The sequence below is a fragment of the Sceloporus occidentalis genome, unplaced genomic scaffold (genome assembly GCF_023333645.1).
Source record: "Sceloporus occidentalis isolate IW3139 unplaced genomic scaffold, rSceOcc1.0.p SCAF_207, whole genome shotgun sequence".
In the NCBI taxonomy this organism is placed as follows: Eukaryota; Metazoa; Chordata; class Lepidosauria; order Squamata; family Phrynosomatidae; genus Sceloporus; species Sceloporus occidentalis.
This window is the reverse complement of record NW_028317187.1, coordinates 12,765-40,523: the sequence shown is the minus strand read 5'-3', so window position 1 is coordinate 40,523 and position 27,759 is coordinate 12,765. Positions and strand designations below refer to the sequence as shown.

Genomic DNA, 27,759 nt, shown 5'->3' with positions numbered 1-27,759 from the left:
TTCACACGCAGACTATTAGGTTTGTTTTGTGTTCTTTAGGGTAATATCGGTGTTTGTGTATAATCTTCAGGTTGCGGTATCTCTGTATTATGTATGCTAGAGGAAACACAAATCCGTAGTCCCGTTAATTCCGATTAAATCACATTAAAGGTGCCGTTCCACCTACTTTGCTGACTGTAACTTTTTTTTGTAACTACCGTATTTGCTCGATTAGAAGACGACCCCCCAAATCTGAATATTAATTTAAGAAAAAAAGAAAAAGCCTGAATATAAGACGACCCTATAGGAAGAAAGTTTTACCAGTAAATGTTAATTCATCTAAACTATTTTTTTTAATAAAAGCTATGATTGAAAAAAATATTTTGGTTTTATTTCCTTCTATTTTCCAACCTGCCCCCCAGTTATGCACATCTGCCCCAGAAATGCCTTATACCCCCTATATGCCACTGTGCCCCATGATATGCCTTTTAACCCTCTAAATGCCACTGTGCCCCATGATATGCCTTTTAACCCTCTAAATGCCACTGTGCCCCATGATATGCCTTTTGACCACCTATGTGCCACTCTGCCTCCAGAAATGCCTTATACCCCTATATGCCACTCTGTCATTTAGGGGGTTAAAAGGCATATTATGGGGAAGAGTGGCATCTAGGGAGGTTTAAGGCATTCAGGAGGCAGAGTGGCGTATAGAGGGTTAAACAGGCATTTCTGGAGGCAGAGTGGCATTAAGGGGGTTAAAAGGCATTTCACAGAACACTCTGCCTTCAGAAATGCCTTATGCCCCCCATTTAACACTCCCCCATCTCCCTCCCTCCCTCCAAACTTACCGGTGCTTCTGGCTTCCCTGTCATGTAGCTGGGGCAGCGTGTAGATCCCACGCACTTATGCTGCACCCGGAAGGAGGCGTGGCTAGCAGCAGGGGCTGTCTGCGTCCATCGCGCAGACCTTCCTCGACTGTCAGAGATCAGAGTTCCCAGCACCGGTGCTCGGAACTCTGATCTCTGACAGTCGGGGAAGGTCTGCGCGATGGACGCAGACAACCCCCGCTGCTAGCCACACCTCCTTCCGGGTGCTACACACTGCCCCGGCTGCACACCGGGGACTCAGAAGTACCAGTAAGTGGGGCGGGGGAGAGAGAGAGACAGACAGGAGGATCCAGGTCCCCTGCAGCTGCGGCGGATCTGGATCTTAGTCGTCTCATAGTCAGACCTAATTGAGGTCAGAGCATTTGCTCTGAAAAAAACCTCGTCTTATAATCGAGTAAATTCATTGGTAGAAGCACAATTCCTAATACTGGTTAATGACCAAAGATAGAATTCTTTAATTGTGCAAAAAAACAAATCTGCCCCATTCATTCTTTTTGCTGGGAAACACACAATTGTCATGTGATGCAAAAGGAGACACGGATAGTCTGTTGCCATAGAAACTGCTAAAGTTTCCCAAACAATTCAGAGGAAATAATTCAATTACATATCTGCTAAGAATTATTTGCTTCCTAGAGAATGCAATTCTTTTTTCAGTTGGGAGTTACGTATCAAGAGACATTCTGGTGCAGTTGTCATAGCAACACAAAGAATGTTCCTTCTGATTACTAGAGGTGGTCGAGCTGAGTCCATAACTAATGGGTGGAGAAGTCTGAGCTTGCTCCAGCTTGTACTTCTCGGTTTACCAGTTTGCACCAGAGTTTGCACATAACTATGAAAGTTCCTCTCCAGCGCCCCCATGTGTCCATACCTCCTAACGCGTTACAAGGTGTGAAGATAACGCGATACTATCACCAGCCTTCTGTAGTGTAATGATTGGATTTACCGTTCTTATCTGTACAGCCCTCATGATTAGGTGTTTCCATTGGGTGCCACCATACCTTTGTCAATAGTTTGAGCCGGCAATGTCATCTGGCAGGCAGTGTGTGATGATACTAACAATCAATAGGGTGATGAAGGGGGCATCTTCTCAGGTCAGCCCACGCTGCAGCTGTCTTTAAAATGTAGAATAATTTTGTAAATTTGCTAGTGTAAACAAGCTGGGGGTCTTCTGTACTTTAATCTTTTGAAACCTCTACTGGGCTTTGAGATGTGGAGGACTGAGACGTGACATCATATGATGACACGTCTGTTCCTAAGGTTCAGAAGAGATAATGAGGGACCATAGGAAACTAATTTGAGGAGACACCAATCATGGATCCCTTATGACTGCAAACGACTGTATCTCGTTCTCCAGAAAGTACAGTTCATATTCATATAATTCCGTATGTTTTCATTTGTATTCTCCAGCAATAGATACCTGCAAACTGATACAGTGGGTTACTATTCACCTTTGACATTGAGCGTAGCTGTTTTTTGGGGTAGAATAAGTGGCCCTGGTGCAAAGGGTAAAAAATGGTGTTATCACAATAACAACCAAAATAATATTCCTGTTGAATGGACCATTCCATTTGTTTCTAAGGTTGTAAGACTATGTTGTCATCAGGTAAATTGTTATACTTAACTGTAGTAGTGTGTTATTATTTCCCTGAGATCAGTTATATATATGATGTAGAGCAAACGTAATCGTAATCCATCCTAGTTTATCTCCCCAGTACTTCTGTTGTTTGTGGGTTATATGTGAGCACTTTACTAAAACTCTGAGTTTTCGTATCATATCTGTTACCGCAGGACCTCCCAGCACCCCTAATAGATGAGATACCAAAGCAAGATGACCGTAAAGAGGAAAAGAAGGTCCCCGTATCTGAAGAGGATACTCGGGAGATGAAGATAGCCTGGCGTTACCAGAACCTGCCGAAAGTAGAGGTGAGAATTACGTTCAAAGGGACATTGAGGGGGTTTTCTTACGCTTGGGAATCCGTAATGAAAATGTTTATTATGGTTACGTCACTGCAAACAATACAAATATGGATGTGGATGGCATGGAGGTGGGTTTTTTTTCACCTCATTAACTAGGTAACTTTTAATTCGAATGCAGAAGTACTAATTTCAGTCTTTCAGGAAGTTAAGATGGAAAATATTATCTTAACTTTTATGTATAAGAAGTGATTTCGGTGTTGGGTTGAAAAGCGGTGTTATCACCATGGCAATAAACAAAATGGTCAAGTTTACACTACCATTCCATTTGTTGCTACGGTGATTTTCTACCTACATCAACCTGCTCACAATTAAAACATGTCTACTGTCAACCTTTGAAGATGTTACTTATCAGACAGTGTTACACGTAACAGATACAGCCCCTCGGGTAGGATTGTTGCGCAGACTGCCATGATGTCACCGCAGTAATCACTAGTCGTTTTATTAATTCCATCAGTGCCAAGAGCTCCTCAGATAAGTGATTTATCCCTACCGCAGAGAATTAAAACAGCCACCCAATATCTGCATTTATTCTGACTATATTTGTTCGCCCAGCCTTCCGGGGAGAGTCTGAAAGGTCGAGCGAGCCGTACTCATTAAATCCCTCTAGTGAAAGTACTGAAGCACGCTGTTGACTTGCTTAGCTGTGTGCATGATAAGGGAACGGAATACTTGAGATTGTATCAGCATCCCTATCACTAGAAGCTAATCACCGAGAGAGCTCAACTTTTTTTCCAACTGGTAGTGTCGCATCTTCTTGGGATAGGTATTTTTCGGTTAATCCAGAAGCCCAGAAGATGACCACAGACTAGAAGCTGCTTGGTCCACGTGATTTGCCCATTGTTTACCACGCACCTTCACCATATGTGATCTTATCGGAGCTTTAGATCGTGCTGTAATATCTTTCACATTCCACCAAACCCTTTCCTTTCTGAGTATTCTGATTACAGGAAGGTTCACCTAGAATCGGGCAGGGCCAAGACAAGGTTTGGCATGTTTGGTTCTCAGTGGGATTGTGCAGACCTGAAAATGTGTCGGTATTAAAAGATGCGTATATATATATGCTGGCATGCCAACCCAAACAGCCTCGAGGCCGATCGTTTAATCCCATCACTTTTATTAATGTGAGCCATACTGAGCTATCTCTACACTGTCTATCACATGCATGAAACACATGGAAAACAAGGCTTTCTTTGATAATTTATTGTAGTTTATTTTGGATATGACGGTACTTGTATTGTTTTTATATTAAATATGGTGAGCCTTTCATGCTAGAGACTCTTCCCTGCTAGAGACTCTTTAGCTGTACAGATTATGTAGAAAACCATTATAACAAATCTTAGTAAAGAGACACTACAGGAAGACTTGGAAGCGTCAAGATGAGAGACTCCCACGTATAGCATTAGCAGAAGATCTTTTATGAATATACTCGAAGTAAAAGATGATTAATATATACGTAAGAATTAGAATTGGAGATCATCTGGATAGGGACTTTCTCCCTGAATAAATTGTTCTTATGGAAGCTAGGATGTAGGTGAGGTATAGAACTGAACATCCAGATTCTTGGTTTTCTTAATTGTTCTTAATGTTGCCATAGTGATAGCACCGGGGGATAGCCGTTGCTTTGTGGAAAAGTGGGATGCTCTTGTTAGAGAACCTCAGGAAACTAGATCTGTTACTGAAAACGTCCTTGTTGAGTCGCTCTAATGTGACGGGTGGCTGTGATTTCTGCAGCTTTTTTCAGGACAGGTCCGACTGTCAGAGAGAAAAGAAATATTTGTCAGAAGGTGTAATAACATTTGCTTCAAGCTTGGGGGCAGAACTGTCCTCAACACACCCTGTACCCTGGAAAAGGAAGCTTTTGCTATTGTCATGGTTAAGCGTCAAACTTAACCATGTTTACAAGAGAGCAGGTGGAGATCTTCATTCACCGCCTTAAACAGAAATGATGAGTTAATTATAATGAATAGTGAATAGAGCTGAAAGGCTGTGTTACCTGTCATTTGAGTTGTGCAATAGGTAATGCGTCCAGAGCGCTGAAGCACATGGATACAACACTGGTTCTGGGCAAGGTTACTTAAAACTGTACCGACACAAACTGCCCCTTGTCATACTTCGGTGTGGGGGAATGGTAATGGCAAAGACTATCATTACCAAGATATCCTTCCTTAAGGATTGATTTAGGTTGACTGGTCATGGGGCATTTGCATGGTCGCTGCCATACAGACATGACTAGGTACGTGCGCTGCTGTCGGCATTGTACGCTGTATTCATCTTACCTTGTAGTATTGATGGATCAGAGTGTTACCCCTTCTGCAAATATTTTATTCTAAGTTGTGTGCCGAGGAAAGCAGAATAAGAATGAGTAGACATTAGTAGGACAAGGTCAGAACAGGTTATAGCGTGAGCAGACCTACATACCACTACCAACCACTCCAGGAACCGGGAATCCTTCTTCAGGTCCAGCAGTCAGCTCCTAAACCCGGTCAATCCAGATTTATCAGCGCTGTCACTTCCTAAGTGTGTGATTGTCTATCTAATGACAGAGTAAGGACCAACCGATAATATAATCTACACCCCCCCAATCGTTAAAATCCTGCGAGTAAGAATGTCTGTTACTAGTTTTAAAGGGATAAAACTTCGTGTTTTACCAGTTGCTTGAAGAAATTTGTTCAGAAAGTCTAGAGTAGCTAATTTACCTATAAATGCAATTGTAGACTGCATTGTGTTGGTTACTTCTTCACAGGGGTCCCAATAATGCTGTTGGTGTTAAAGTGATGTTGCGAAGCAAGTATTGTTAGCTCATGGCAGCCAATTAGTAATTGCTGATTACACCCCACTGGGCCGCTACTCTGATTGCCTGCAGGAAAACAAGGCTTTTAACAAGCAATCCTCTGGTTTTTATTGGGCTACCCGACCCTATTACTCTCGACTGCAAAATAAGGACATTTCTCATCATTTCCAAGCCAACCTCATGGAAGACTCCAAAGCGTTGTGTTTTGGATTGCAGTATGAGACTGTAACATAGACCAAGAAAAGGCTACATGTCCTCAATTCCCGTTTTTCCTCTTGATCTGTCATGAGGTACTATTGAAGGTACTGAGAGTTGGAGTACAGCAGTGTACCCCTTCTCTCACAACCTTTCATTTGGAACAACTAGAAAAAGTGCTATCTTCGACCCGTTAGTGAAGCACAGACCAATACAGCTCTGTACAGAAATAAGTTTGTGAGCATTCTGATTGCTGTCATGCCAATTTCAGTCTTCCTAATGACCCAGGAATGGCTAAATAGAAAAGTTTGCGTCTTTTCATTTTATGATATTGATTGATGAGGGCACAGAAGGTAAATATTGAAAACCCATCAACTTGTCTAATGTCAAAATTGTGCCAGTTGGAACCATTGCATTGAATGCCAGATGGAGGGTAAATCAAGATAACAAAGTTTCTGCTGAGCTGTCCATACGAAAAAAAGAAAAGAAACTTCTACTTTGCCATCCCTTTTGGTTCTCAATAGGTTAATACTCGATTGTCTGAGACCTTATCTGTTAGGGAATGGCTTAAAAAGCACTATAGCCCCATATCTAAACCGGCATTGAGACCAGCGGCTTTGCATTGAAAGGTATCCAACAAGCGCTGCCAATTCGATGCATTTCTGCACATTGGCTCGTAGGAATTCGAAGACGACCAGGGCCGACCAGAGTTAAGTCTCCATCGTCGCGTCTTTCTCTCTCCATGATGGTCTTGTTAAGACAGATTATGAATGCTTATTTGATTCAGGTAGGTCTTAGCAGGCTTCCCTGCCAGGCCTGGGAATTGACTACATTGAGGGTCTATTCAGACACATCTAACATAGACCATGCTTTTATTGCATGGTGGTTTTCATTCCGGTTAAATCCTTGTCTCCACCCAGTTTGTAAGCACCCTGGTCTTTCTCTTTAATCAAAAGAAGTTATCACCTACCTTAATCCATAGGGCAGCATGGATTAAACCCTGCAATGTGCCTCAGGATTCCAAAAAGAAGATCCAGGAAAGAAAAAAAATACTTGTTTTCTTCTTTTTTTTAGTATCTTCACTAACTTCTCTTGGACTTTGCTGTGGATTAGCATCTGAAATAAGCAGCCCTGGAGTTTTCCTCAATGAAGACATCAGATCAAAGTTCAGTTTGTCAAGGCTCTTATGAAACATAAAGGGGGGTTTGAACTGACACAATAAAAAGATGATCTCTTCCAATGATTGCAATAAAAACATTGTGATCGGTAATCCGGATAAAAGATAGATTAGAGACCAAAAACAGACACTTTTTAAATTGGTTTTAAATTTTTTTTTATTTTTTTTTACTGGCAAGAACATTTTGAACATTTTTTTTGTAGAAGAAAAAAAAGAAAAATTGGAAAAATGTAAAATTAAAAAAAAAAAATAAAAATATTAAATTACCAATATTGACTACATTTTCTCTCTATTCCCATCATGCGCTCAACTACCTAAAAACCCTTTTGGACGCTTACTTTTACATCTTGGTAACATCTTTGGTAGAAATCAGCAAATAGAAGAGGGTGTTATTTATTTACTTCCTAATATTGATTTCAAAATTTACATAGATGTATCTTAAATATACGGAAATTCAAATGTGACATTAAAACTGTGTTCCACAATTGATTTAAATATATTTAAATATAGTATGTTAGGTCTGTACGAATATCTGGGACTCAAGAATTTTCATCTGAGGTTTCCATCAAATTGTGTTTAATCAATAAAGGTGTTGAAGCTTTTCTATTTGGTTGAGTTAATGAATTAGGTATTAGTTGGTCTTTTTGGTGGATATATTTTTGAAAAATACAATAGTTCTTCTAGTACTTCCGGTTGATTTATCGTTCATCTTAGTTAACCAAAATAGCTCAAAGAAGCAGTACTTATTCTAGAGTTTATTATAGTCTAAACAAATATATGGGTTACACAATGTGTGAATTAACAAATAAGTGCTCACTTGAAAGTTTTGCTATGACACCCAAGCCTTAGTATGCATGGAATAAAAGACTCAGTATATACACTGCTGTTCAAACTTTTGGGGTCACTTAGCTGCAAAGGGGTTTCCTAATGATCAGTCAGCCTTCTAAACCTAAACTTGGACACAACGGGCCGTTGGGACACAGGAGTGATGGGAGTGATAAAGGTCCTCTGTACGCCTATGAAGATATTCCATTAAAAATCAGTTTCCAGCTACAATAGCCATTTACAACATTAACCCCGTCTGCGCTGTATTTCTGATCCATTTCATGTCATTTTAACGGACAAAGTTTGCTTTTCTTACAAAAACAAGGACATTTCTAAGTGACCCCAAACTTTTGAACAGTTTCATATGTTAGTAGGAAAGTGTGAAATTAAGCGTTGTTGCCGTTCTATGTTCTTAAGAAAACGAACCTCCATACTCGTATGTGTAGCGTGCCTGAAGGCTACGTCCAGGGTGTGAAGTAGATTTGGTGGTAACCAGAGAAAATACAGGGAATTTAAAAGGTCCTAATCCTGACCTCCTTAAAAGTCTCCAAAAGACTATTAATCCTACCTCAAAGTATTTCTTCTGGTGTTGCAATGAGGTTTTTGATATTTCTACCTCTTTGTTTTGCCTAAAGCTGTTCATGGGTTTTAGGCAAGGCCTCGATTTACCTGTAAGCCCAATTTCCGGAGATGATTAGAAAGGAGAAGAGATGCTTTGTGGCAAGAGGCTTGTTTTAATTACATGTTCCCAAAGTCCCGTTAACAAAGAAAGAAACAATGTTAAAGCTGTGTACGTTATCAGTAAACAAAACATCAAATGGCAACCCGTTAATAAAGGCGAGAGAGAATATTCCGTACCGACATGGTGAATGTTCTTGGCCAATTAGCATGAAATTCCCAAGCTTCATAGAATTATAACTGCACTTTTCTTTTTCTTCATGGATTGATCCCTTTTTTTTTTTGTCCTTTTTTCAGTCATTACCCATATCCTCATCGAGATTTGGCCACTATTACGATGTCTCAGATACAATGCCTCCTGAATTGCTTAAAGCAGTGAGAACCCACACGTTCTACCTTCCAAATGTAACGTCTTTGGACGGGGACGAGAGCATGTGGTAAGTGTCCATGAAAATAAATATTTATAGTTAAATGTGTGTTATTTTGATACAGGGAATGATCCCGAGCCTCAGAACATGTTTAAAAATAAAAGGTGTTCCAGAATTTATGGCAGCTCGGATTAGGTAGGAGAGGTCTCTTCGCTGTCATCCCAAGAAGAGACAAATTCGGTCCAAAAAACCAATGTTGTTATTATTTATTGTTTTTATGTAGCGGCATCATATTCTATAGCGCTGTAGCTTTACATCTTCTTCTATACATCCATTTTTCATATTATGTGCTCTATCATAAGTAGGGTCGTACAGGTGGGGGGACTAAAACTCTCTTATGTATGGTTGTTGGACATCATGGAACCGAGTTTACAGATGACCGTTCAGGGGCATCAAATCTTCCATCCATCGGAACAAAGAAGGAATTATAAAAGTAACTGAATTCACAGCCAATGATACAAATCTATGCATATAAACCCGACAGAGCAATTACAAGTTGTAAAATATGGATATTAACACGTTAATCACAGATAATCTAAGATAAAGACCTTTGGGACCTCTTTTAGAAGCGTTGATAAATGAAGATTGAGACACAGGTATGCTTTGAGGAACTCGGAGGTCCCTTCAATAGATGTAAACCTCTGAGCTTATAAAAGCATATATAATACCGCATTGCACTCAATAAACATCCAGCCAATTTCGGTGTAAAATGACCGCTTTTTTTACACATGGAAGATCAGTTTACCTTTTCTCCTCGTTTTACCCCTCTTTCTCATTTCTACTGTCCATAAATCTTAATTGCCCCAAACTGCTGGGTCACGTAGTCATTCTGCAAGCTCAGAACGTTGTCCACGTGTTATAGCGTGTGCGATTGTGTACTGTGTATGCCAGACACGTGTTTGCCAAATGCCGCTTATCAATCATGTGGCTTTCCCATCTCCACTTTAAAAAGATATGTTCTCCTGTCTTACACCAGTTATATACATTTTTCAGTTTCATATAAATGTTATGTTGATGTTTTCTTCTAAATACATTTTAGTTTTAAGCAAATAAAATAAAAAAATGTAGTAGTAAAAAATAAATAAAATAATTATTCCGGATGGGAAGAGTTGTACACACGCGAGCTAGAACCCATCACGCTAGGCTATCAGCCTACGGTTCCGAGGGATAATAGCTCATGTGCTTGCTTAGCGCTTATAGAGGGGATGTCAGTTTATGATTTATGTAAATAAAGTGGCGGTCCCGCCGGGATAGGAACAGTAAGTTTAGCCGTGAGTGCGGTTAACAGGCTTAATGTTATTTACTATTAAAATAAAACCCTTTAAAACCTTCTCCCTCTCCCAGCGGAGCGCAGATTGCTTTATTTGCCAACTAGAATAGATCTAACAGACTGTCTGAACCAAATTGCTGTGACCTTTGTCCGTGTTCTGCTGATTCTAGTGTCACCAAACACGACGTCCCTCACTGTTTGCGTTTACAGAAGGAAAAGACACACACTTAGCTCGAAAGTTGTTTGTTTTACCTTTGGCAAAAGCCTACAACTAACCTCGCATGTATCATGTATGTGTCACACACAGGACACGCGTGTAACGAAAATAACCTGGGCAAAAACAACCGCAACAAATGTCCTTGTTTTGAATTTTTTCTATTTATTATTATTATTTTTATTATTATTGTTTTACTTTTCCACAAATCAAGGGCAGGAAGATTAGTTGCTATGGTGATTGCACCAGTGATTGCCCACTTTGCCCCAGATATTTAAACCCAGTGCATAGGTAAGGGAACAAGTATGTTTAAGTGACGGGTTTAATAGCATAGGTGCTGCTTTTTGACCTATGAACTTTGAACACAAAAGAAGCTTCAGGTAAGACAAGGTAAACTTCAACCGAGGAATTAACAAGAGGAAAATTCTTCCGACCAACTGATTTTCATAGTGGCATTTGTTTGCCCCCAAGGCGAGCATTTATTCACGTTGCTTTTTATTTTATTTTTTAAGCGATGGTATCTGAAAAGTGCCTACGAAAATTAGCACAACTGATCTTATGACACGCCACCATATAGTGACATAATGACAAGCTCCTCTTAATCATGAGCTCATTGAGAAACCCAACAGCAATAAAAGAGGTAATGAAGACACTGCTCTGTCCCTTCTCCTCCAGAAGGCCACCGGAGACAATACAAGTGGTTGCAAGCCAGAAGATCTTTAAGCAACTTTATGCTTCTCCTAGTTAGTCTGAACATTGCTTCTCAAGGTGACCTTTACATTAGTGTATTTTAAGAACCGTATTGTGTCTCGAAGAGCTCTAGATTATATCACAGCCTGAGATGGATCAAGATTCCACCAGTCCAGAGAGATGATCAAGCGAGGGCTTCTTCTCTTGTGTTTACCTGCAGTCAGTTTACATGGATCTCTGATACTTACTATGGACAGGCCATGGCCAACCTCAACTTAATCACCTTTTACCCCATCCCACCATGCGTGTGGTGCACAAGGGGTTAAGGTGGAAGCAGGTCATAATAAGCTCTCATCATAGGGCTTGACGATAAACGCCAACAATCCATCAAGCTGCATCTGTTTTTAGAGAAGTAATTAATCCAGACTGTACTCTCCTCTTTGCGAAGAGTAAATACTCTTAACCAACCCCCTTCCTCCAAAAAAAAAATAAAAAAAGGTCATAAACACACTATATGTACTTAATAATTTCTTTAGTGCTCGGGTTTCCTGATACATTTGTCGAAAGCGGCTTAAGCAATATTTCCTAATGGAGTCTACTTTCAGATAATAAGCCTGTTTGCCGTATCTTTGATAAACTAGCCGTTAGCGAATGCTTAGAAACTGTATCAATAAGGAAGTCGGGGACTCGCCTGTAGCCGGGATACCCCCCTTACCAACTCCTGTTTTATCAGTTACTAGAATGCTGGCCTTAAAGGATAAAAGTTAATTAGCTTAAAGCCATTGTTAAAATAAGGTGATGTTTGGTAACAAAGTGGCCTTAACAAGCCACTGCAAATGGGGGAAAAACACACAAAGCCCTTTATTTGCTTTTCTACGCCTCCAAAGAGTGGGCAGAGGTTGGTCGAGACGCGGTCTGGATCTCTCCGAAATAGATCACGGTTTATGTTAGCGCTGCACGGCTCGTATATTTTATCTTATTTTTTTTTTAAAAAATTGTATTATTTATTTTCATTTTATGCCCCAAAACAGTAACGATCCCGGCACACTCGCTTAGCTTGTTTCCGGTTTATTTAAGTCCTGTTGCGTTTAGGACTTACTTTTAAGTAAACATTAAACACATTAAGATCATGTTAATGTAACACAATATTTTCTATAAGTCACTTAAATCATTAAAGATAGTGTGTGTATATATATATATATATATATATATATATATATATATATATATATATATAAATATATAGATTTGGAGGATTTTAATTGAAACCAATATTGTTGCTATATGTTATTTTTTTTCCTATTATTTTTCTTTGAAAGTAGTTTATTTATTTTTTTACAACCCCACAGAACATATCCTTAATGTTTAACAATTAAGCGCCCTGTTCATTATTTAAAGCACCCATTTTTCCCCCCAGATCCATATTTAGATATTCGACCCATTGTTAAAAAAATGAAGATTTAAAAATAAATAAATAAAGCACAAAATAGACAAAAAAAAGTGCACTGATTGCAATAATATAATGTGATCAGGTAATTATTCCCCGGGATAAAATTTAATGTATGGGGTGGCTCATGGCAGGGTTAAGGAAGAGTTGATCTGAGTCGGTGCCCAGGGTCTGCACTGGCCCCCGGCCCCGGAAATCAGCCGATAGCGGTGCCTGCGCAGACGCGGCGCTCGCTCAATGACATTAAGTTCTGTGTCTGTTGGGATGCAAAGGAGTTAAAGTCAGGGCTGAAATCCAAGGAGCCAGCTAGTCGTTAACCCTTTATCATACCCCAGGCACCCAACTCTCTTATACTCATCCTTATTCATTCCAGGCTCCCAAAAATTTCTCTTTGGCCCTTTAACTCAACCAAAAAATTGTCTATTGGCTTTTCTCTATAAGAAACTAAAAATATACCAACCACGCCACTACCGCAGCCACCTAGATACACGCACCTCCGATAATAAATAGAAATACAATGTATCCGAGGATATATTCTATTATTATTATGCTAATACAGCACTGCAGAGTATGATGGCGCCATATAAAACCATAAATAAATAGAATGTTACCGTATAATGTTTTTTATATCTTCGCGTTTGCTTGCGCCGTGTTTTAGTGTAACGATTGCCCCAAAATACACGTTTGAATATGTCAGCGGGCCGGTAAACACGCAGCCCCGTGTTCCACAGTGTATTTGGATTGAGCTCTCCGCGGTGGCCCACGGTGGGCTCAGAGGTATAATGATCAGGTGTACTTGGTGTAGCAGCTCATTAACGATGTGTTAATTATCTGTGATTACTATTTAAATGCAAACGGCGGATTCGCAGCGTACTCCATCGTCAGGCCCGTTGTAATTAAGCGTTACCTGGTTGCTGATGCCTTAACCTACAACCTCCTGTTCTGCAAAATTCCAAAAACGGCCTTAAAAAAAGATTTCCGTGTCAGAGATATACAAATTTTAACCATTTATCCATGATGGCGCTATATAAATCAATAAATGATGTATAAAATATACACAAACTATATGTATACGCTTTTTAACTACTTAATTTGTAATGTGATTGTGTATGTGTGGCCGTTTATGTATGTAAGGGAGAGTCAGAGCCTTAGATGTAAGTGGTAGATAAGTGGAACGGCCTCCCAGCAGAAGTGATAGAGGTTAATACAATGAGGGAATTAAAGCATGCATGGGTTAGGCAGAAGGACGTCCTGTATCTAAGGCGAGACTAAGGACCAAGTAAGGTTTTTGCAGCAGACTTGGTGGGCCGAACTTGTCCTTATTTGCCGTCGGGTTCTATGATTTCCGTGTAATTATGACGGGTGGGAGCTTACGCCCTGCTAGGCCTAGGGCTGAGTTCATTGTGAGCTGCCAAGTGTCAGGAATCTGATTAGGAATTCTATATATACGGTTTGGAGGCAAAAGAGACATGGGAGAAGTAATGGGACATTAAAATACTTAGTGTTTGTCCCACAAAAGGTTCACCTCTGCGACGATTATGCACTGCATACACACGTTCACATTTACAGATGGTTTCCTATATCTAATATACTCTGTGTGGGGCACTGGGATATCGCTATGTACGCATTTGATTCTACTGTCTGTTCTATTCCCAGCTATCACAATATTTTATTTACATTCCCCACCCCCCCCTCATACATATTGCCCTGCCTGCACCGTGTGGGCTTTACTATTTGTCCTACGATAGGTATATATCTGCGACGATTGTGTACTGTATACACACGTTCACTTTTCTTTTTATTGGAAGTGCATGTCAAACGCAACTAACTACTCTGATGTTATGGGATTGCATTACATGATTATGTGTTGTTAATATGCAAGCTCTTCCTCAGTGCTATGTTTTGTGCCTACTCATCTTCATATGAGATTCATAAATGCGTTTACATTGTTTTTGCTTTTGTGGCTATTGTTACTCGGGGTTTCTAACTGATTTCACTGCACTATCTTCCCTGTGTCCGGGGATTTTTCAGTTTCACCATATTTGTCTCGCCTGTGTCCCAGCAAGTCCTAGCAACTGATGGTTTCTTTGTCCCCCCATACGGTTCAATCTATTTCTTGAACACGTCGTTCTGTATAACCATTGGTGTTATGCACAGATTGTGTGTTTCTTGAAGTGCTTTTGCAACTCTCATTAATTCCCTTGTTATTCCCCCCTTCTTGCCCCCCCCCTTTTTTTTTTTCCTCTTCTCTTCTCTTCTTTTCTCTTCTTCTTTCTTCTTTTCTTTTTTCTAATTCTCTCTCTCTCTTGGGTCGATTCGGTCAGACGGTCACTGTCCAGTTGCTACTGCTATTCTACCAAGATGCAAATTACCTTCCTCTCTGTTAATGCTCGGGGATTAAATACCCCACACAAACGTAGGATGCTATTTCAGGAGCTTAAAACGCGTAAGGCTACGGTAGTGATGATTCAGGAAACCCACCTAGCTAAATCCCATGCACGTTTATTGGCGTCCAAGTACTATCCCCTTGAATATCATGCACGGGCCGCCAACAAGACTATGGGAGTGGCTATATTTATTAGTAGACAAGTTCAATTTCAGTTGATGTCTCAGACCTGTGACCCGAAGGGCCGCTACCTTATTGTCCGTGGTTGCATTGACGGTACGCCTTATACTATCCTTAATCTTTATGCCCCTAACAACGGCCAGACCGCTTTTTGTGACTATGTATTCACTAAACTTCACCGGCTGTGACAAGGTAAAGTGATTGTTGGAGGGGATTTTAATCTTATTTCTACTCCTTCCTTGGATTCCTCGGCATGATTGTCTTCTAAATATTTGAAGACGGTGACAGACCAGGGGAAAAGGTTCCAAGATTTACTTCATCAGTAGCTCCCTTTTTGATGCATGGCGAGTATTACACCCTTTGGGTAGGGCCTTTTCTTTCTACTCGAATGAGTAGTTCATTCGAGCTACTCTAGAATTGACATGCTCCTTGTAGATGGGGAGGTCCTGCAATTCTTTAAACAGATAGGACATATATCGTGGTCGGACCACGCTCCTGTGTGGATTTCCCTGGTCAATGGTCCCACCTCGTCACCGTCAGCCCGGTTAACGAAAGTCTCCTGCAACAGACGGAAGTCTGTGTGGACGTTGCAGACGCCCTCACCGAGTATTTTCAAACCAATGCCACTCCAGAGATTTCACCCTCCACCCTATGGCTTGCCCATAAAGCAGTCATAAGGGGTCATCTCATTAAAATTGCGTCTGCCCAAAAGAAGCAGAGATTACGCCGATTTCAGAGCTTACTGACCGCCTAGTGTCCTTGGAGCTTTCCAATAAAGCTTCTTGGTCCAAAGATACTCAGGATCAGATACGAGAGATTAAAGCCGAACTACACAAATTACAGCTCCATTACACAGAACTCGCGTTGCGTCGGCTTCATCTGCAGTATTATGCGAAAGGGAATCGAGCTGATTCCTTGTTGGCACGTAAGCTCCGACTCCAGACGTCTTCTTGTACTACCAACTACTTACAGACTCCTCAAGGTGTGAGGGTGTATAATCCGAAAGAGATCGCTGACACGTTCGCAAAATATTATGCCTCTTTATATAACCTCCGACTACAGACGGATTTACCGCAACCAAGTGCTGCGGAGATTGCTGAATTTTTTTCAATCCCTCGGCTTCCAGTAGATCAATGGGAGGCTTTGGTGGCACCACCATCGCCTGATGAAGTAGAGCGTACTATTGCCAGCTTAAAATCTCACAAAGCCCCGGGTCCAGACGGCTTTTCCAATCTTTATTATCAAAAATTTAAATCTATCTTAGCTCCCCGCTTAAGTGATCTTTTTTCCGGTTTTTTGGACTCTACCCCCCTCCCTGGGGAAATGTCAGAGACCTAGGTAGTCACCGTTCCTAAGCCTGGAAAATCCCCTTCGGATTGTGTAAATTATAGACCTATATCCCTGTTGAATTTAGACATTAAACTTTACTCCAAATTACTTGCTAATCATCTGAACACCATGCTTCCTGCTCTGATCCGAAACGATCAAGTGGGTTTTATCCTGGGTCGTCAACCGTCGAAGCGCATCATTTATATAACCCATCTTGCAAAGTCAGATAATAAACCATGTGTGATGCTTTCTTTGGATGCGGAGAAAGCATTCGACCGCCTTCATTGGGGGTACCTACTCTCTACGTTGAAGGCTTTTGGCTTACCTGACAAATTTGTTGACGCAGTCGCTGTCCTCTACGACCAGCCCCAAGCACGAGTCTGTACCTGGCGATCGCCATCAGAGATCACCCGGACATTAAGGGCTTTCCTATATGCGCAGTTGACTCTAAGATTTGTCTGTATGCGGACGATGTCCTCTTGACACTCACTAACCCGGCAATCTCTCTCCCGAACTTACATGCGCTATTGACTTCCTTTGGCAATCTCTCGTATTATAAAGTCAACTGGCACAAAACACAGGCTCTTAACATGGGCTACGAGACCTCCGTGATCGATGCCCTGTCCGGTAACGTTCACTATTCCTGGCGTACAGACTTTATTACGTATTTGGGGGTCCGCATTAGTAAATCGGCTGGTTCCTTATTTAAGTCCAACTTCCTACCACCCTGGAATAAAATCTGCGACGACTTGAACAGATGGTCAAAAATGGAGATTTCTTGGCTTGGCCGTATTGTTTCCTTCAAAATGAATTCGCTCCCTAAATTGCTATATCTTTATCGGACTCTGCCCATAGCTTTGCCTTCTGGATTTTTTCGCAAGATGCAAACCAGAGTGTTTACATTTTTTTGGCTCCACAAAAGGCCCCGCCTTCCATACCGTGTTTTGCAACGCTCTAAACTACTTGGAGGTTTGGGTATTCCAAATCTCAAACTTTACTATCTAGCTTCTAACTTTGCCCAGACCCTTCTTCTCTTTTCAGACCCATGAATCCTTGTTTACCTCTCCATTTACGTTAGGAGATCTTCTGTGGCTTCCTAAGACTTGTAGACCTCCCCTACCAAACGTACTGCCCACGACATCACTCTCGTTGGCTTTGTGGGACAAACATAAATCCACGTTGCGGTTTCCTACCCATCTCATTGAGCACGCCCCATTATCTCTCTGAAACCTCTCATCCCTCATGTCCATTTAGATAATTGGATACATAGTGGTATTACCTCTGTTTCCCAATTACTCTCCTGTGGTCCCTACGTTCTTTTCAAGAACTGCAGCGTACTTTCTCCCTGCCTAGTCAAGATTTCTTTAAATATCTCCAAATTCGTCACGCCCTTTCGCGCCCTCTGAAGGACCTTCCTTCCTCCTGCCCTACTACCCCGATCGTCCGGCTCTGCCTGACTGCTCCTTGTGTTCCAGGAGCTATCTCGGTCTGCTATGCGGCTCTGTTGGGTCATGGGTCTGATGACAAACTTCCATTTATGTTACAATGGGAACGGGAACTTGGTAAGGAATATGACGTTCAAACTTGGTATCATGCCCTCTCCTCGTTTCAAGGGGTCTCTAAAAACGTTACTCGCTTCGAAACCAACCGGAAGGTTCTCTTTCGGTGGTATTATGTTCCCTCCAGATTCGCTAAAATGTTCCCCTTCTCCTCCTACCTGTGTTGGAGATAGTGTGGGGAAGTGGGTACCATGCTTCACGTATGGTGGGGCTGCCCGAAGCTCAAACCCTATTGGACAGCAGTTTTCCATCTCATAGTGGAATTGCTGCATATTCCTATCGTAGCTGAAGTGGAAATAGCTTTGTTAGATATGTTTCCTCAATCACTAGCCTCCCCACTAAGGAAGCTGCTGGGACATGTCTTGATCGCAGCCAAGGTTTGCATTGCGCGCAAGTGGAAAGACCCACTCCCTCCCACGATTCAAGACGTCTTTTATGCGCTTACCACAACCCATACTTACGAACAGATGGCGCATTCAGCCTCTAATACTCCACATATTTTCCATGATACCTGTGCTGCCTGGGACGAGTACTATACTGCTACATTCTGTCCTATGCCTAGCGGTTTTATCCTGAAAGATTTGCGGACCATTTGGTATCGGAAGGCGACTCTAGCAACCTGATTGACTTTCGGCTTCTTCTCTCCCTCCTGCTTCTTTCTACTTCTTTCTATTTCTTGTCCCCCCCCCTTTTTTTTCCTCTTCTCTTTCCCCATCCCTCCCCCTTCCTGGTTTAAAAAAAAAAATAAAAAAAAATACTGAGATCTGTATGGCATATTGTATGTACATTATACCGATGTGTTGATTACGGCTTTTGTCTTTACACACTGTACGGGGGTATATTTACTGTGATGTCCGACTGTAATGCGCATTTGTTATTTTTCTTTTTTTCTGTTTTCCTCATATTACGCGGATGCTATCTGTGTTCTCTTTTATGTCTGATCTCAATAAATATTCAGCGATTAAAAAAAAAAAAAAAATACTTAAAGTGGTCTCACAAAGTACAGGAGGGAAGTTTATGGCAAAGGAGAAGAAATGTTAGAACAGGAGGTCATCAGAGGCTTAGAAGAAATGGAAGGAAGTTTTACTTTACTGAAAGGGTGGTAGATAAAGGGAACAGCCTTCCAGCAGAAGTGTGGGAGACTTGTACATGAGACCAACGACTGATTAAGGTTTGAGTCTCTAAAGCAGGGCGAAGCCGACTGGACGGGCTGAATAAGTGTTATCGGGGTTCACTCGCAGTGGCAGCCATCAGAACCTGGAGAGTGTGTGTGTATGTACGTGTGCACGGGAATATGTTCATACGTGTATCTTAGAGCACTGTAATGATACTAAATGCCTTCTCTTCCAGCTCAGATCATGCGATGACCTGTGACTACCTCCAGCTTCTCAAGTCTATCCAGCAGGTGATTCACGAGGGAGGCTACGATGGATCCAGTCCCCAGGTACAGTCAAGGAACCCGTTTTGTTGGGAGCTCCGTCTGGGGTGCAGCCAGAAACGAGCAGCGAACAAGCTGTTCTGTAACCCCGGCGAAATAAACACGCGGGGAGGGATTTGGGGGAAGTTCAAATGTTAATACGTACTCGGTGGGTGCGACGAGACCGAGCGAACGCACTCAGCCGTACTCGTAAATATGCTTATCCTCAATATTTCTGCTAATGGCTGATTAGCTGCACATGGCGTCTGCGGAGAGCAGAAAAGCTGCTTTCAGAGCCACATGGAAGAGGCCGCACATCGAATCTTCCGTAGCCGCTGTGATTTGCACGATTTGCGTTTTTTATTTCCAGCGAGTAGCAGTTGGCATTAATCCGATACCTTCGGGTGCTTCGCCCGCGCCGCGTCCGACCCTTTACCTGCCGGACTGTTTGGTTAGAGAGAATGCGGTTAGGAGACGGAGCCGAATTATGGGTCTAGCTCGCCGTTTGCTTCTCTAGATGTTATGAATAAATAAATGAAAGGATCGGTAGCTGGACCTCTTACTTCCCAGGTCCCTGTGCGGGGCGAGCTAGCAATGTCAGGCCCTTCAGAGGGCAGATAGATTTGCCTACTCTTTTTAACCCATTCAGGACAAGATGGGCAACTAAGACACATTTTGCCTCGTGCGGTTTACTATCTCTGGAGAAGATAGCAACCTTGGCTCAAAACAGCCATCTTTCCCATCCATGTCTCCCCAGATCCCCGCTGAGAATGGGAGTCCGCGCGGTGGGCTGTAGGTGGCCCGCTCTCGATGTCCCGGAAGGGAACGCGCAGGTCTTTAACCTCATCAGTGCCAGAGAGGAACGTGTCGCTGTGCACTGAAATTGGTGTGACGTTGACGCTGAAAGTGTTAAATGGTCCGAAAGGATGCGTGGAATCTGGGTCATGGATCTTTTTGTCATGTCAGTAGTTTAATAGTTAATGAAGCCTGTTTTTCCCCGTACCACGAGCTTTGTGGGATGTCGGTGTGCTCATTTACTTCTCTAATCGGGTTTCAGTCTGCAGAGACTCGCAGGCAGATCATGCCTTTCCTTTGGCGGCGGTGCCCCTCCGGAGAAGTAAATTGGTCCCTGACAGGATGCTCTCCCCGCGTGCTGCGGTAACTATAGTAACAGGCATGTCATAACACTCGCCACAGTATAGCTGCTTTCCAGCGTGATGACAGCTTGTCTTGCGCCGGCGAATACAGCTGGCCGGGTGCGCCCATCGTCCGGTGCGGCTTCTCCAAGGTGCGCACCTCACGATGGCTGGCAGGTTCACTGATAAACCGGATCGAATGATGCCAGCATAGAGCCAGCCTTTCCTAGACAATGCGAATCCAGTAAGGGGGGACTTTGGTCTCGTGAGGGTCTTCAGATGAGGCCAGTGTAAGGCGGAAGCGTCATGGCGTTTCTGTTAATTCCAATGTGTGGGTCAAATGTGACAAAACTCACAAGTCAAAAGTCGAGAACGTTCTGAATTAGTCCTCCTGCCGGGTAGATCTGCATGCTGCTGTGTAACCAAAAATATGACTTTTATGTACACCAAAGAGAACACCGTTAGGCAGTGCACAGCCCCTCCAGCCTTCTGCTGGCTAAGAATGATGGGAGCCATCAGCAACTGCAAGACTACAGGTTACCAAGTTCTGCTCTCTGGGGTTTATCTACTAAGCCAGTAGTGGCTCACCAGCCCCTAGGTAACTTTCTTCTGCAGGAAGGGCCAAGCTGTCTTAATGAAATCTAGAGGATTACATTAAAGAAATATTACATATTACACAATCGACTTCCCTTCGTAATGCATTAGTTAGAGGTGAAATGTTATTTTAGTGAATAAAACCTCCGCTATTAATGCCCCCTCTCGCAGATAATGTAGGAAACCCCAGATTTTACAATCCCAGAAAAACATTTGCAGTGCCTGGGGCTGGTTGATGGAGGCATACAGATGAACACCTTGACATTGGATCACCATTTGCCCTTCTCCACTTCATTAAAGGGTGATGTAGAGATGGCTGTGTGAAAGGGGGGGGGGTAAAAGAGGTGATAACGGTTGAATGGAGGCATAAGTTGTGGGAAGAGTGAAGGAAAGGCACGGGGCACAATGTCCCCAAGTGATCTATAGGTGAGGAGTTCTTATTTTTTATTCTGGAGGGTATGGGGACTATACGGAGTCAAGCAGAGAGGTAGAGAAAAGAAAATGTTCTATTAGTTAGAAGACCAGGAGAAAAAAGGAGACGGGACAGGATCTATCCATCCCTTTTTCTGGCTGATTCTGGTGTTTCTACACAGTCTCCAAACAGTGATTTCAAGAGCGGACACCCAGCTCTCCCCGCTCTGCCTCTGTCTCCGACCGATGCCAGACTCACACAGAGCTCTCTCTGACGACTCAGGTTGCTTGCTTTTTTCCTGGCTTCTTTTCGTCTCCCAGGACCTCCCTTTCCATCTGCACCCTTTCCATTTCTTTCCATTTATTATTTTACAACCTCCGTGCAGGGGCTTCCTCATCCCACAGCTCAGCAGAACTGTCTGATTTTTGCAAAGATCCTTAATGAGCCTCAGGTGCAAGCAACCCCCCCCAAAAAAAAAATCCTAAAAAATCTAATAAAAAAGAGCATAAAACTCTGTTCCCCCGTTTGAACAGAACAGTGGGCTACAAAATTCCGTTTTTACTCTATACGAACGTACGTCCCATCTGGGTCTGCCTGTTTTTCCTGATGTAGAGACCCTAATCGGTCCTGGTCTTGTCTTAGATTCAGGAGCCATATGCCTGCCCCATGGATGTTTAAATCCCCTCGCTGTATTAGCCTCTACCACTTATCTACCCCACTTCTCAGTGAAGTAAAATGAATGAATGGTTGTGTATGTCTGAAGCTCTACATTGGACCAGCAAAACTGCAAACAAATGTATCGGGAGGGAATGGCATACACTGGTGGCATCACACGCAGAGGCGATGGGCATGGATGGTGATGTCCCAAAGAAGTGGGTTTAAAACCTTTTTTTTTTTTTTCGTTTTTGGCGCAGACGAATATGGATCATATCTAGAATCTACACGTAGCCTGTGATCGCTGAGTTCTCCGTAAATCCAAGAAGTAACCATGTCTGTTCTAGAGGACTGGAAAACTCTAGTAAAGCACTATGGCAAACTAGGGAGATAGGATCCATCAAATATATCACAAAAGGCCATTAGCCTGCTACACGTAAACATATAGGAACCACTATTCCCTTTGAGCTGAAATCACACATCTATACATTAGTCTGTATCCACTTGACTGGGTTGGAACTCAGCGGAGCCGATGGTCTTCCCCATCCAGATCGCCTGTACCCTTCTCTCGCGTCGCGTAGCATGGTATGCTATACACATCATGAGAGTTAAAGCACGTCTGTCATGGCTGGACATATATAACTTCTTGCTGCGTAACAAAAACTACACAGACAGACCGGCATTAGCCACAGGAGATTGACTTGCATGTGAAATAAGGTAGGGCAGGCGTGGAGTGAAGGCAGAGACGCTGCATAATTAAATATTGCATTTTCGTCAACCTTTTGACCCGGAGAAGTATGCCGTTCTTGTTTATGGAGATGAGTGCGCTCTTGCTTAGGGCCACGGATTAGCTTACATTGTCACCGTTGGGTCAATGGGATGTTGCATCCTAACGCTCATCACTGTAGGCCCTTTGGCACAATCTCTTGGCTATGTGACACCAGGACACCCAGTGAAAGGTGCGATACGATCAGTTTCTGTCCGTCATCCCTCAGACGAGAGTAATCCCACACCTGTCAGTTAATGGCTCATGTTCTGTAAAGACAAACTTTTCACCTTTTTTTTTTTTGATTAAACAGTCAGCTTTGGGGAATTCTGAAATCTTACATTCCTTTTCCCCACCGTGACTCAGGACTGCGAAAGTCAACACTTTCAGGACTTTTTTTTTTTTGCCCCTGTGGCAGATCCTTGCAGACATGAAGTGTCTAGTCTGTAGGTAAGTTAGGCTGCATGGGACGGCATTGCTTTTAACCCATTGAGACCCTCATTAATGGTGTCCAGAGAGGGGTAAGCATTGTAGGAGAGTCTCGGTGGGTTGGAAAGCGATGTATTGTGATTGGGTTGGGGTACTTTGACGGTGGCGGACTTAGCAATATGTGGCTTTTCAGTTTGACGGGATCCCTGATTTCTATACCTGAGATTTGTGTTTTAAATACCTTTTGCAGGGGGTATTTGCTGCCTTTGTGCCAAGTCCCTGCTTTATTTTTTGGGTAAAATCACTTTACAGAACTACTTAGTTATCAATCTATGGGTCTATGGGCATCTCTAAGATATTCTTTTATTTATTGTGGGAGTTTTGGAAAATAGGGCATGCCAAAATTTGTCTTAAATCCTGAAAATTCAGGACTTTGATCACAGCTTCTTTTCCCCCCTGCAATCTCAAGGTCACATACTTACACACTAATTCAAGTTCTACTCTGGTTTATCAAAATCTGTACATTCCAGTTGATTGTTTTCTCGCAGCGGAAGTCCCTGCTTGAATGTAGGTGACTTAATTTTTATACCTCTTGGTTTTCATAGAGAACTGTTATCAGGTTCATTCGGTTGTCACCCTAATAGAATCTTTGTGATGGATCGTTAACGGCTCCTAAGTATTTGAAGCCCCCAGCTATAGGTGTACAGACTTTTTTTTTTTTTAACAGGAAAAAGAATTCATTTATTGTATTGTATTCTTCTTTATGGAACGCACCGTATGTCTCTTCTTACATCACCGTGATGGATCTTAAAGCACCTTTTTCTTTTTTTTTTTTTCTTTTTTCCCCAGAAACGACAGAAAAACATCCTCCGCATCGGCCTCCAGTCCCTGGGCTCTGTGCTGTGGGGTGATGACATTTGCTGTAATGAGTGTCCCCGAAACCTTCACAGCCTGACACGGTTTCTGTACGCCTTGCGAGGCCTTCTCCGGACATCCCTGTCAACGTGTGTCATCACGGTGCCAACACATCTCATCCAGGTGAGATCTTCAGCGTGCCGCCGCTGCCCCTCACCTATCCTATATTGCAGGGGAAAACCGGGGATATCTGCTTACAATATCTTCTTTTACAGATTTTTATTGTAGCTTCTCTCGGGTTTTCTCTTAAGATGAACTAGCTGAGTAAAATGTTTAATTTCCTAAACTGCAGCGAATCTGGTCGTAGAAACAGCCGATCAAATCACTTATTCGGTCCGTCGTCTGGTCTCAATATAGCCATATGCCTATCCCGTGCATGTTTATAACCTCTTCCGCTTATGCTGGAAGGCTGTTCCACTTATCTACCACCGTGTCAGTAAAGTCAAACTTATTTACATTATATCTAGGACCCTCTGATTGACAGCTCTTCTGAGTTTAGCCGGTTTGAGCCGCTGTCTTCTCCAGACAGCTTTCATTCTTGACTGTAGGCTGATTCAGCGCATTGATGTTTTTCCCCCAAAGTTGTTGTTGGATATACTTAACACTTAGAATAAAGTGATGCCTTTTTGCTTTCAGCAGATTGGGGGGCTGCATGCTGCTCACATCAAAGAGCTGAACAGATCTGATATTGTGGTGTGGCTCAATACACAGCAAACTGCGTAATATTTCTGATTTCAGCCCATTTTTAAGTCAATTCATTGAATACGGTGTTAGGTTCAAACCTGTACACGCACCACGTCGTAAAACTTTTTTCACCGCGTACCTTTGGAAAATATGATCGGGGTATTTAGGGTATCAATTGGCGCAGTGCTCTAGACTGGATCTTCCCTCTCTAAATGAGAGCCGGGAGGGGGAAAGGCTGAAGGGTACAGGGCTAGCCATAACCAGAAGGGGGAAATTTTGGAAAGTGGGCGGGCTGTGGAGACACTGGGTGGAGCTAAAAACTCTTCCCACCCCAAACACCCAGAGATAAATAGGCTGCCGTGTATGCGCAGTAACCTGCCGCCATACCCAAAGCCTCCAGTAAGATCACATCCATATCATAAACACCCGTCCCGATTGGCCTTTCCTGAATAACAGACGATGGTGTGGCCGTTATATGGGCTTTGTATTTAATTAAAAGGCATATGATTCTGATTTGGCCAGCATTCCGGCACACCGAATTCTACTTCGAATTGATTAAGTGACCCCTAGTCCCTTTTATTGATTATGATTCATCTTCACGGATTCCACAAAGACACATGTAGGTTTCCTTAAAACGTCCGCTCTTTTGAAATGTTTAATCCCGTTACCGCTAGACAGTCTGCTGTCTGCTTGTTCTCCTTGATAGCATATCCCCCCCCCCCCCGGGAATAAAGTACGTGTCTGCAGACAAAGCTATGATTGCGTGTTAAAGCACATATACCGCGCTCGCCTGTTTACACCATCATGTATTTTTGACATATTAAGCGGCAATCTCTCTGTCGACCGCCTCGGACTCTGTTGCTCTCGTTCTGGGCTGCGTATTATTGCAGAAGACATAGAAAGTGTTTTTTGCTGCTTCTTGTCCCGTTAGTGGAGCTTTTTAGTTCTGACCCAGATAACCCCGCAACTTCCATTAGAGTGCTTTACTTAGCTACGGCTGTCAATTGTGCTGAAGTGTATGGTTAAGCTTAACGTTTCTACACCACGGTACATGAACCACCGTCTTCCTATCTCCTAGGTTATTAACCCTATATATATATATATATATATATATATATATATATATTTACACACAGGCTATCGTTTCAAAGTTTGGGATCGATTAGAAATGTCCTCGTTTTTTAAAGTACATTTTGTCCATTAAAATAACATCAAATGGATCAGAAATCCAGAGAAAACAGGGTTAATGTACTAAATGACTATTGTAGTTGGGAATGGCTGAATTTTAATGGAATCTCTTCATAGGCGTACAGAGTCCCTTTATCACTCCCATTACTCCTTTATCACTCCCATCACTCCTGTGTTCCAAAGGCACCTTGTGTTCACTGATCCAAGTGGACCTTTAAAAACCCTTTTGTAATTATATTACAGTGAGAAATATCCTTGCTTTATATAAAAACAGGTAAATGACCTCAAACTTTTGAACGATAGTGTGTTGCGTGTGTATATGTGTAACAGAAGCCAAGATGGTGGCATTTATAGTTAAACTTTAGTACTGAAGTAAACTAATGGATTTTGGATTCCAGGTGAGATTGCCGATAACTTCAGAACCTGCAGGTTTCACAGAAATGTTATGGGTTCTTTTGGAGGACCAAAAAAAGGACCATTTTCATTTTAGTGCTGTGAGATTGTATTACTCTGATTTGTTGCCCAACACGGACGCCCAAATCGGATAAGCGGGATCGGAGATATTCATGTTTGAGGGAAATAACCTTTCCAAGAGGACTATGGCGCCTCTTTTATGGCGTTCTTCAAGAGTAATTCCCATTCTGTTTATATTGTAGTCTCTGTACACGGGGTAATAACAGGTTATAATATGTCTTTGCCAACACTCAGTTGATAATATCCAAACCTATCCGTACCCGTTCAAAGACGTTATTCTCTCAAATCTCATTCCAGTACCAACCATAGAGTGATCCCGATCCCTCTGTAATAAACCCAACTGCGTTCGCTCTTGGTAACTGTCCCAACACCATGGCCTCACCAACCTCCTTCACCCACCGATACATTCTGTCCTCTGCCTACTATGCAGGTGCATTACAGTGACCTCAGAGGAGATCCTGTTAGCTTCCGGTCTTGTTATGGCGCTCGGAATCTGCCATCATAAGATCGCTTACGCCTGCCCGAGAGAGTGAATCTAAATAGAACAATTTAATAGGCTTGTTTTCCCGTTTATGGGGAAAAAAATGATAAACAATGGCAGATGGTGAAGCTGTGTTATCGCAACAAGCCAAAAAGCGGGATTATCCCGTCCGTAGTTCTGAATCAGGCCGGTGTTTAAATGTAATCAATGGAGAAGATAAATGTGCTAATTCCTGCATTTACTCGCATCGCTTGAGACAAACATTTATTCACCTGTATCTCTTTGTATCACTACTAGTATCGATTCATGATTTAACATCTGGTGACGCCACTCCTGGTCCAGAATATTAGCTACGGGTACGATTCTATGAACGTAGGATCCAAGAAGGATCTGGCCCAATTTATTTCTGGCCCCCCAAGTGCCAGGGGATGACAAAGCCCATTAAACAGCATCGGTTGGACTATTACATTTATGGAAAATCATTATCTAGAATCATTATCTACTAAAGCCAAGTAGTTCATAAAATTGACAAATCACCAGCAGCGACATCCATTGTTGGTGCAGTTGTTATGTCGTAGAACCCAAATCCACCAACGG

General features: G+C 42.4%; 1 protein-coding gene across 1 annotated transcript in view; it reads left to right on the top strand.

The window, feature by feature from the left end:
• LOC149277642 (elongator complex protein 4-like) overlaps positions 1-25,154 on the top strand; it is a gene marked incomplete at its 3' end in the record, with an annotated part of 55,128 nt that extends 29,974 nt beyond the window's left edge. The window contains exons 4-8 of the mRNA XM_089502644.1: positions 2,655-2,789; positions 8,807-8,943; positions 19,363-19,456; positions 24,270-24,472; positions 25,047-25,154. Of these exons, the coding sequence (XP_089358770.1) occupies positions 2,655-2,789; positions 8,807-8,943; positions 19,363-19,456; positions 24,270-24,472; positions 25,047-25,154 (677 nt within the window). The remainder of the gene's footprint in view (positions 1-2,654; positions 2,790-8,806; positions 8,944-19,362; positions 19,457-24,269; positions 24,473-25,046) is intronic.
• Positions 25,155-27,759: the final 2,605 nt, after the last annotated feature.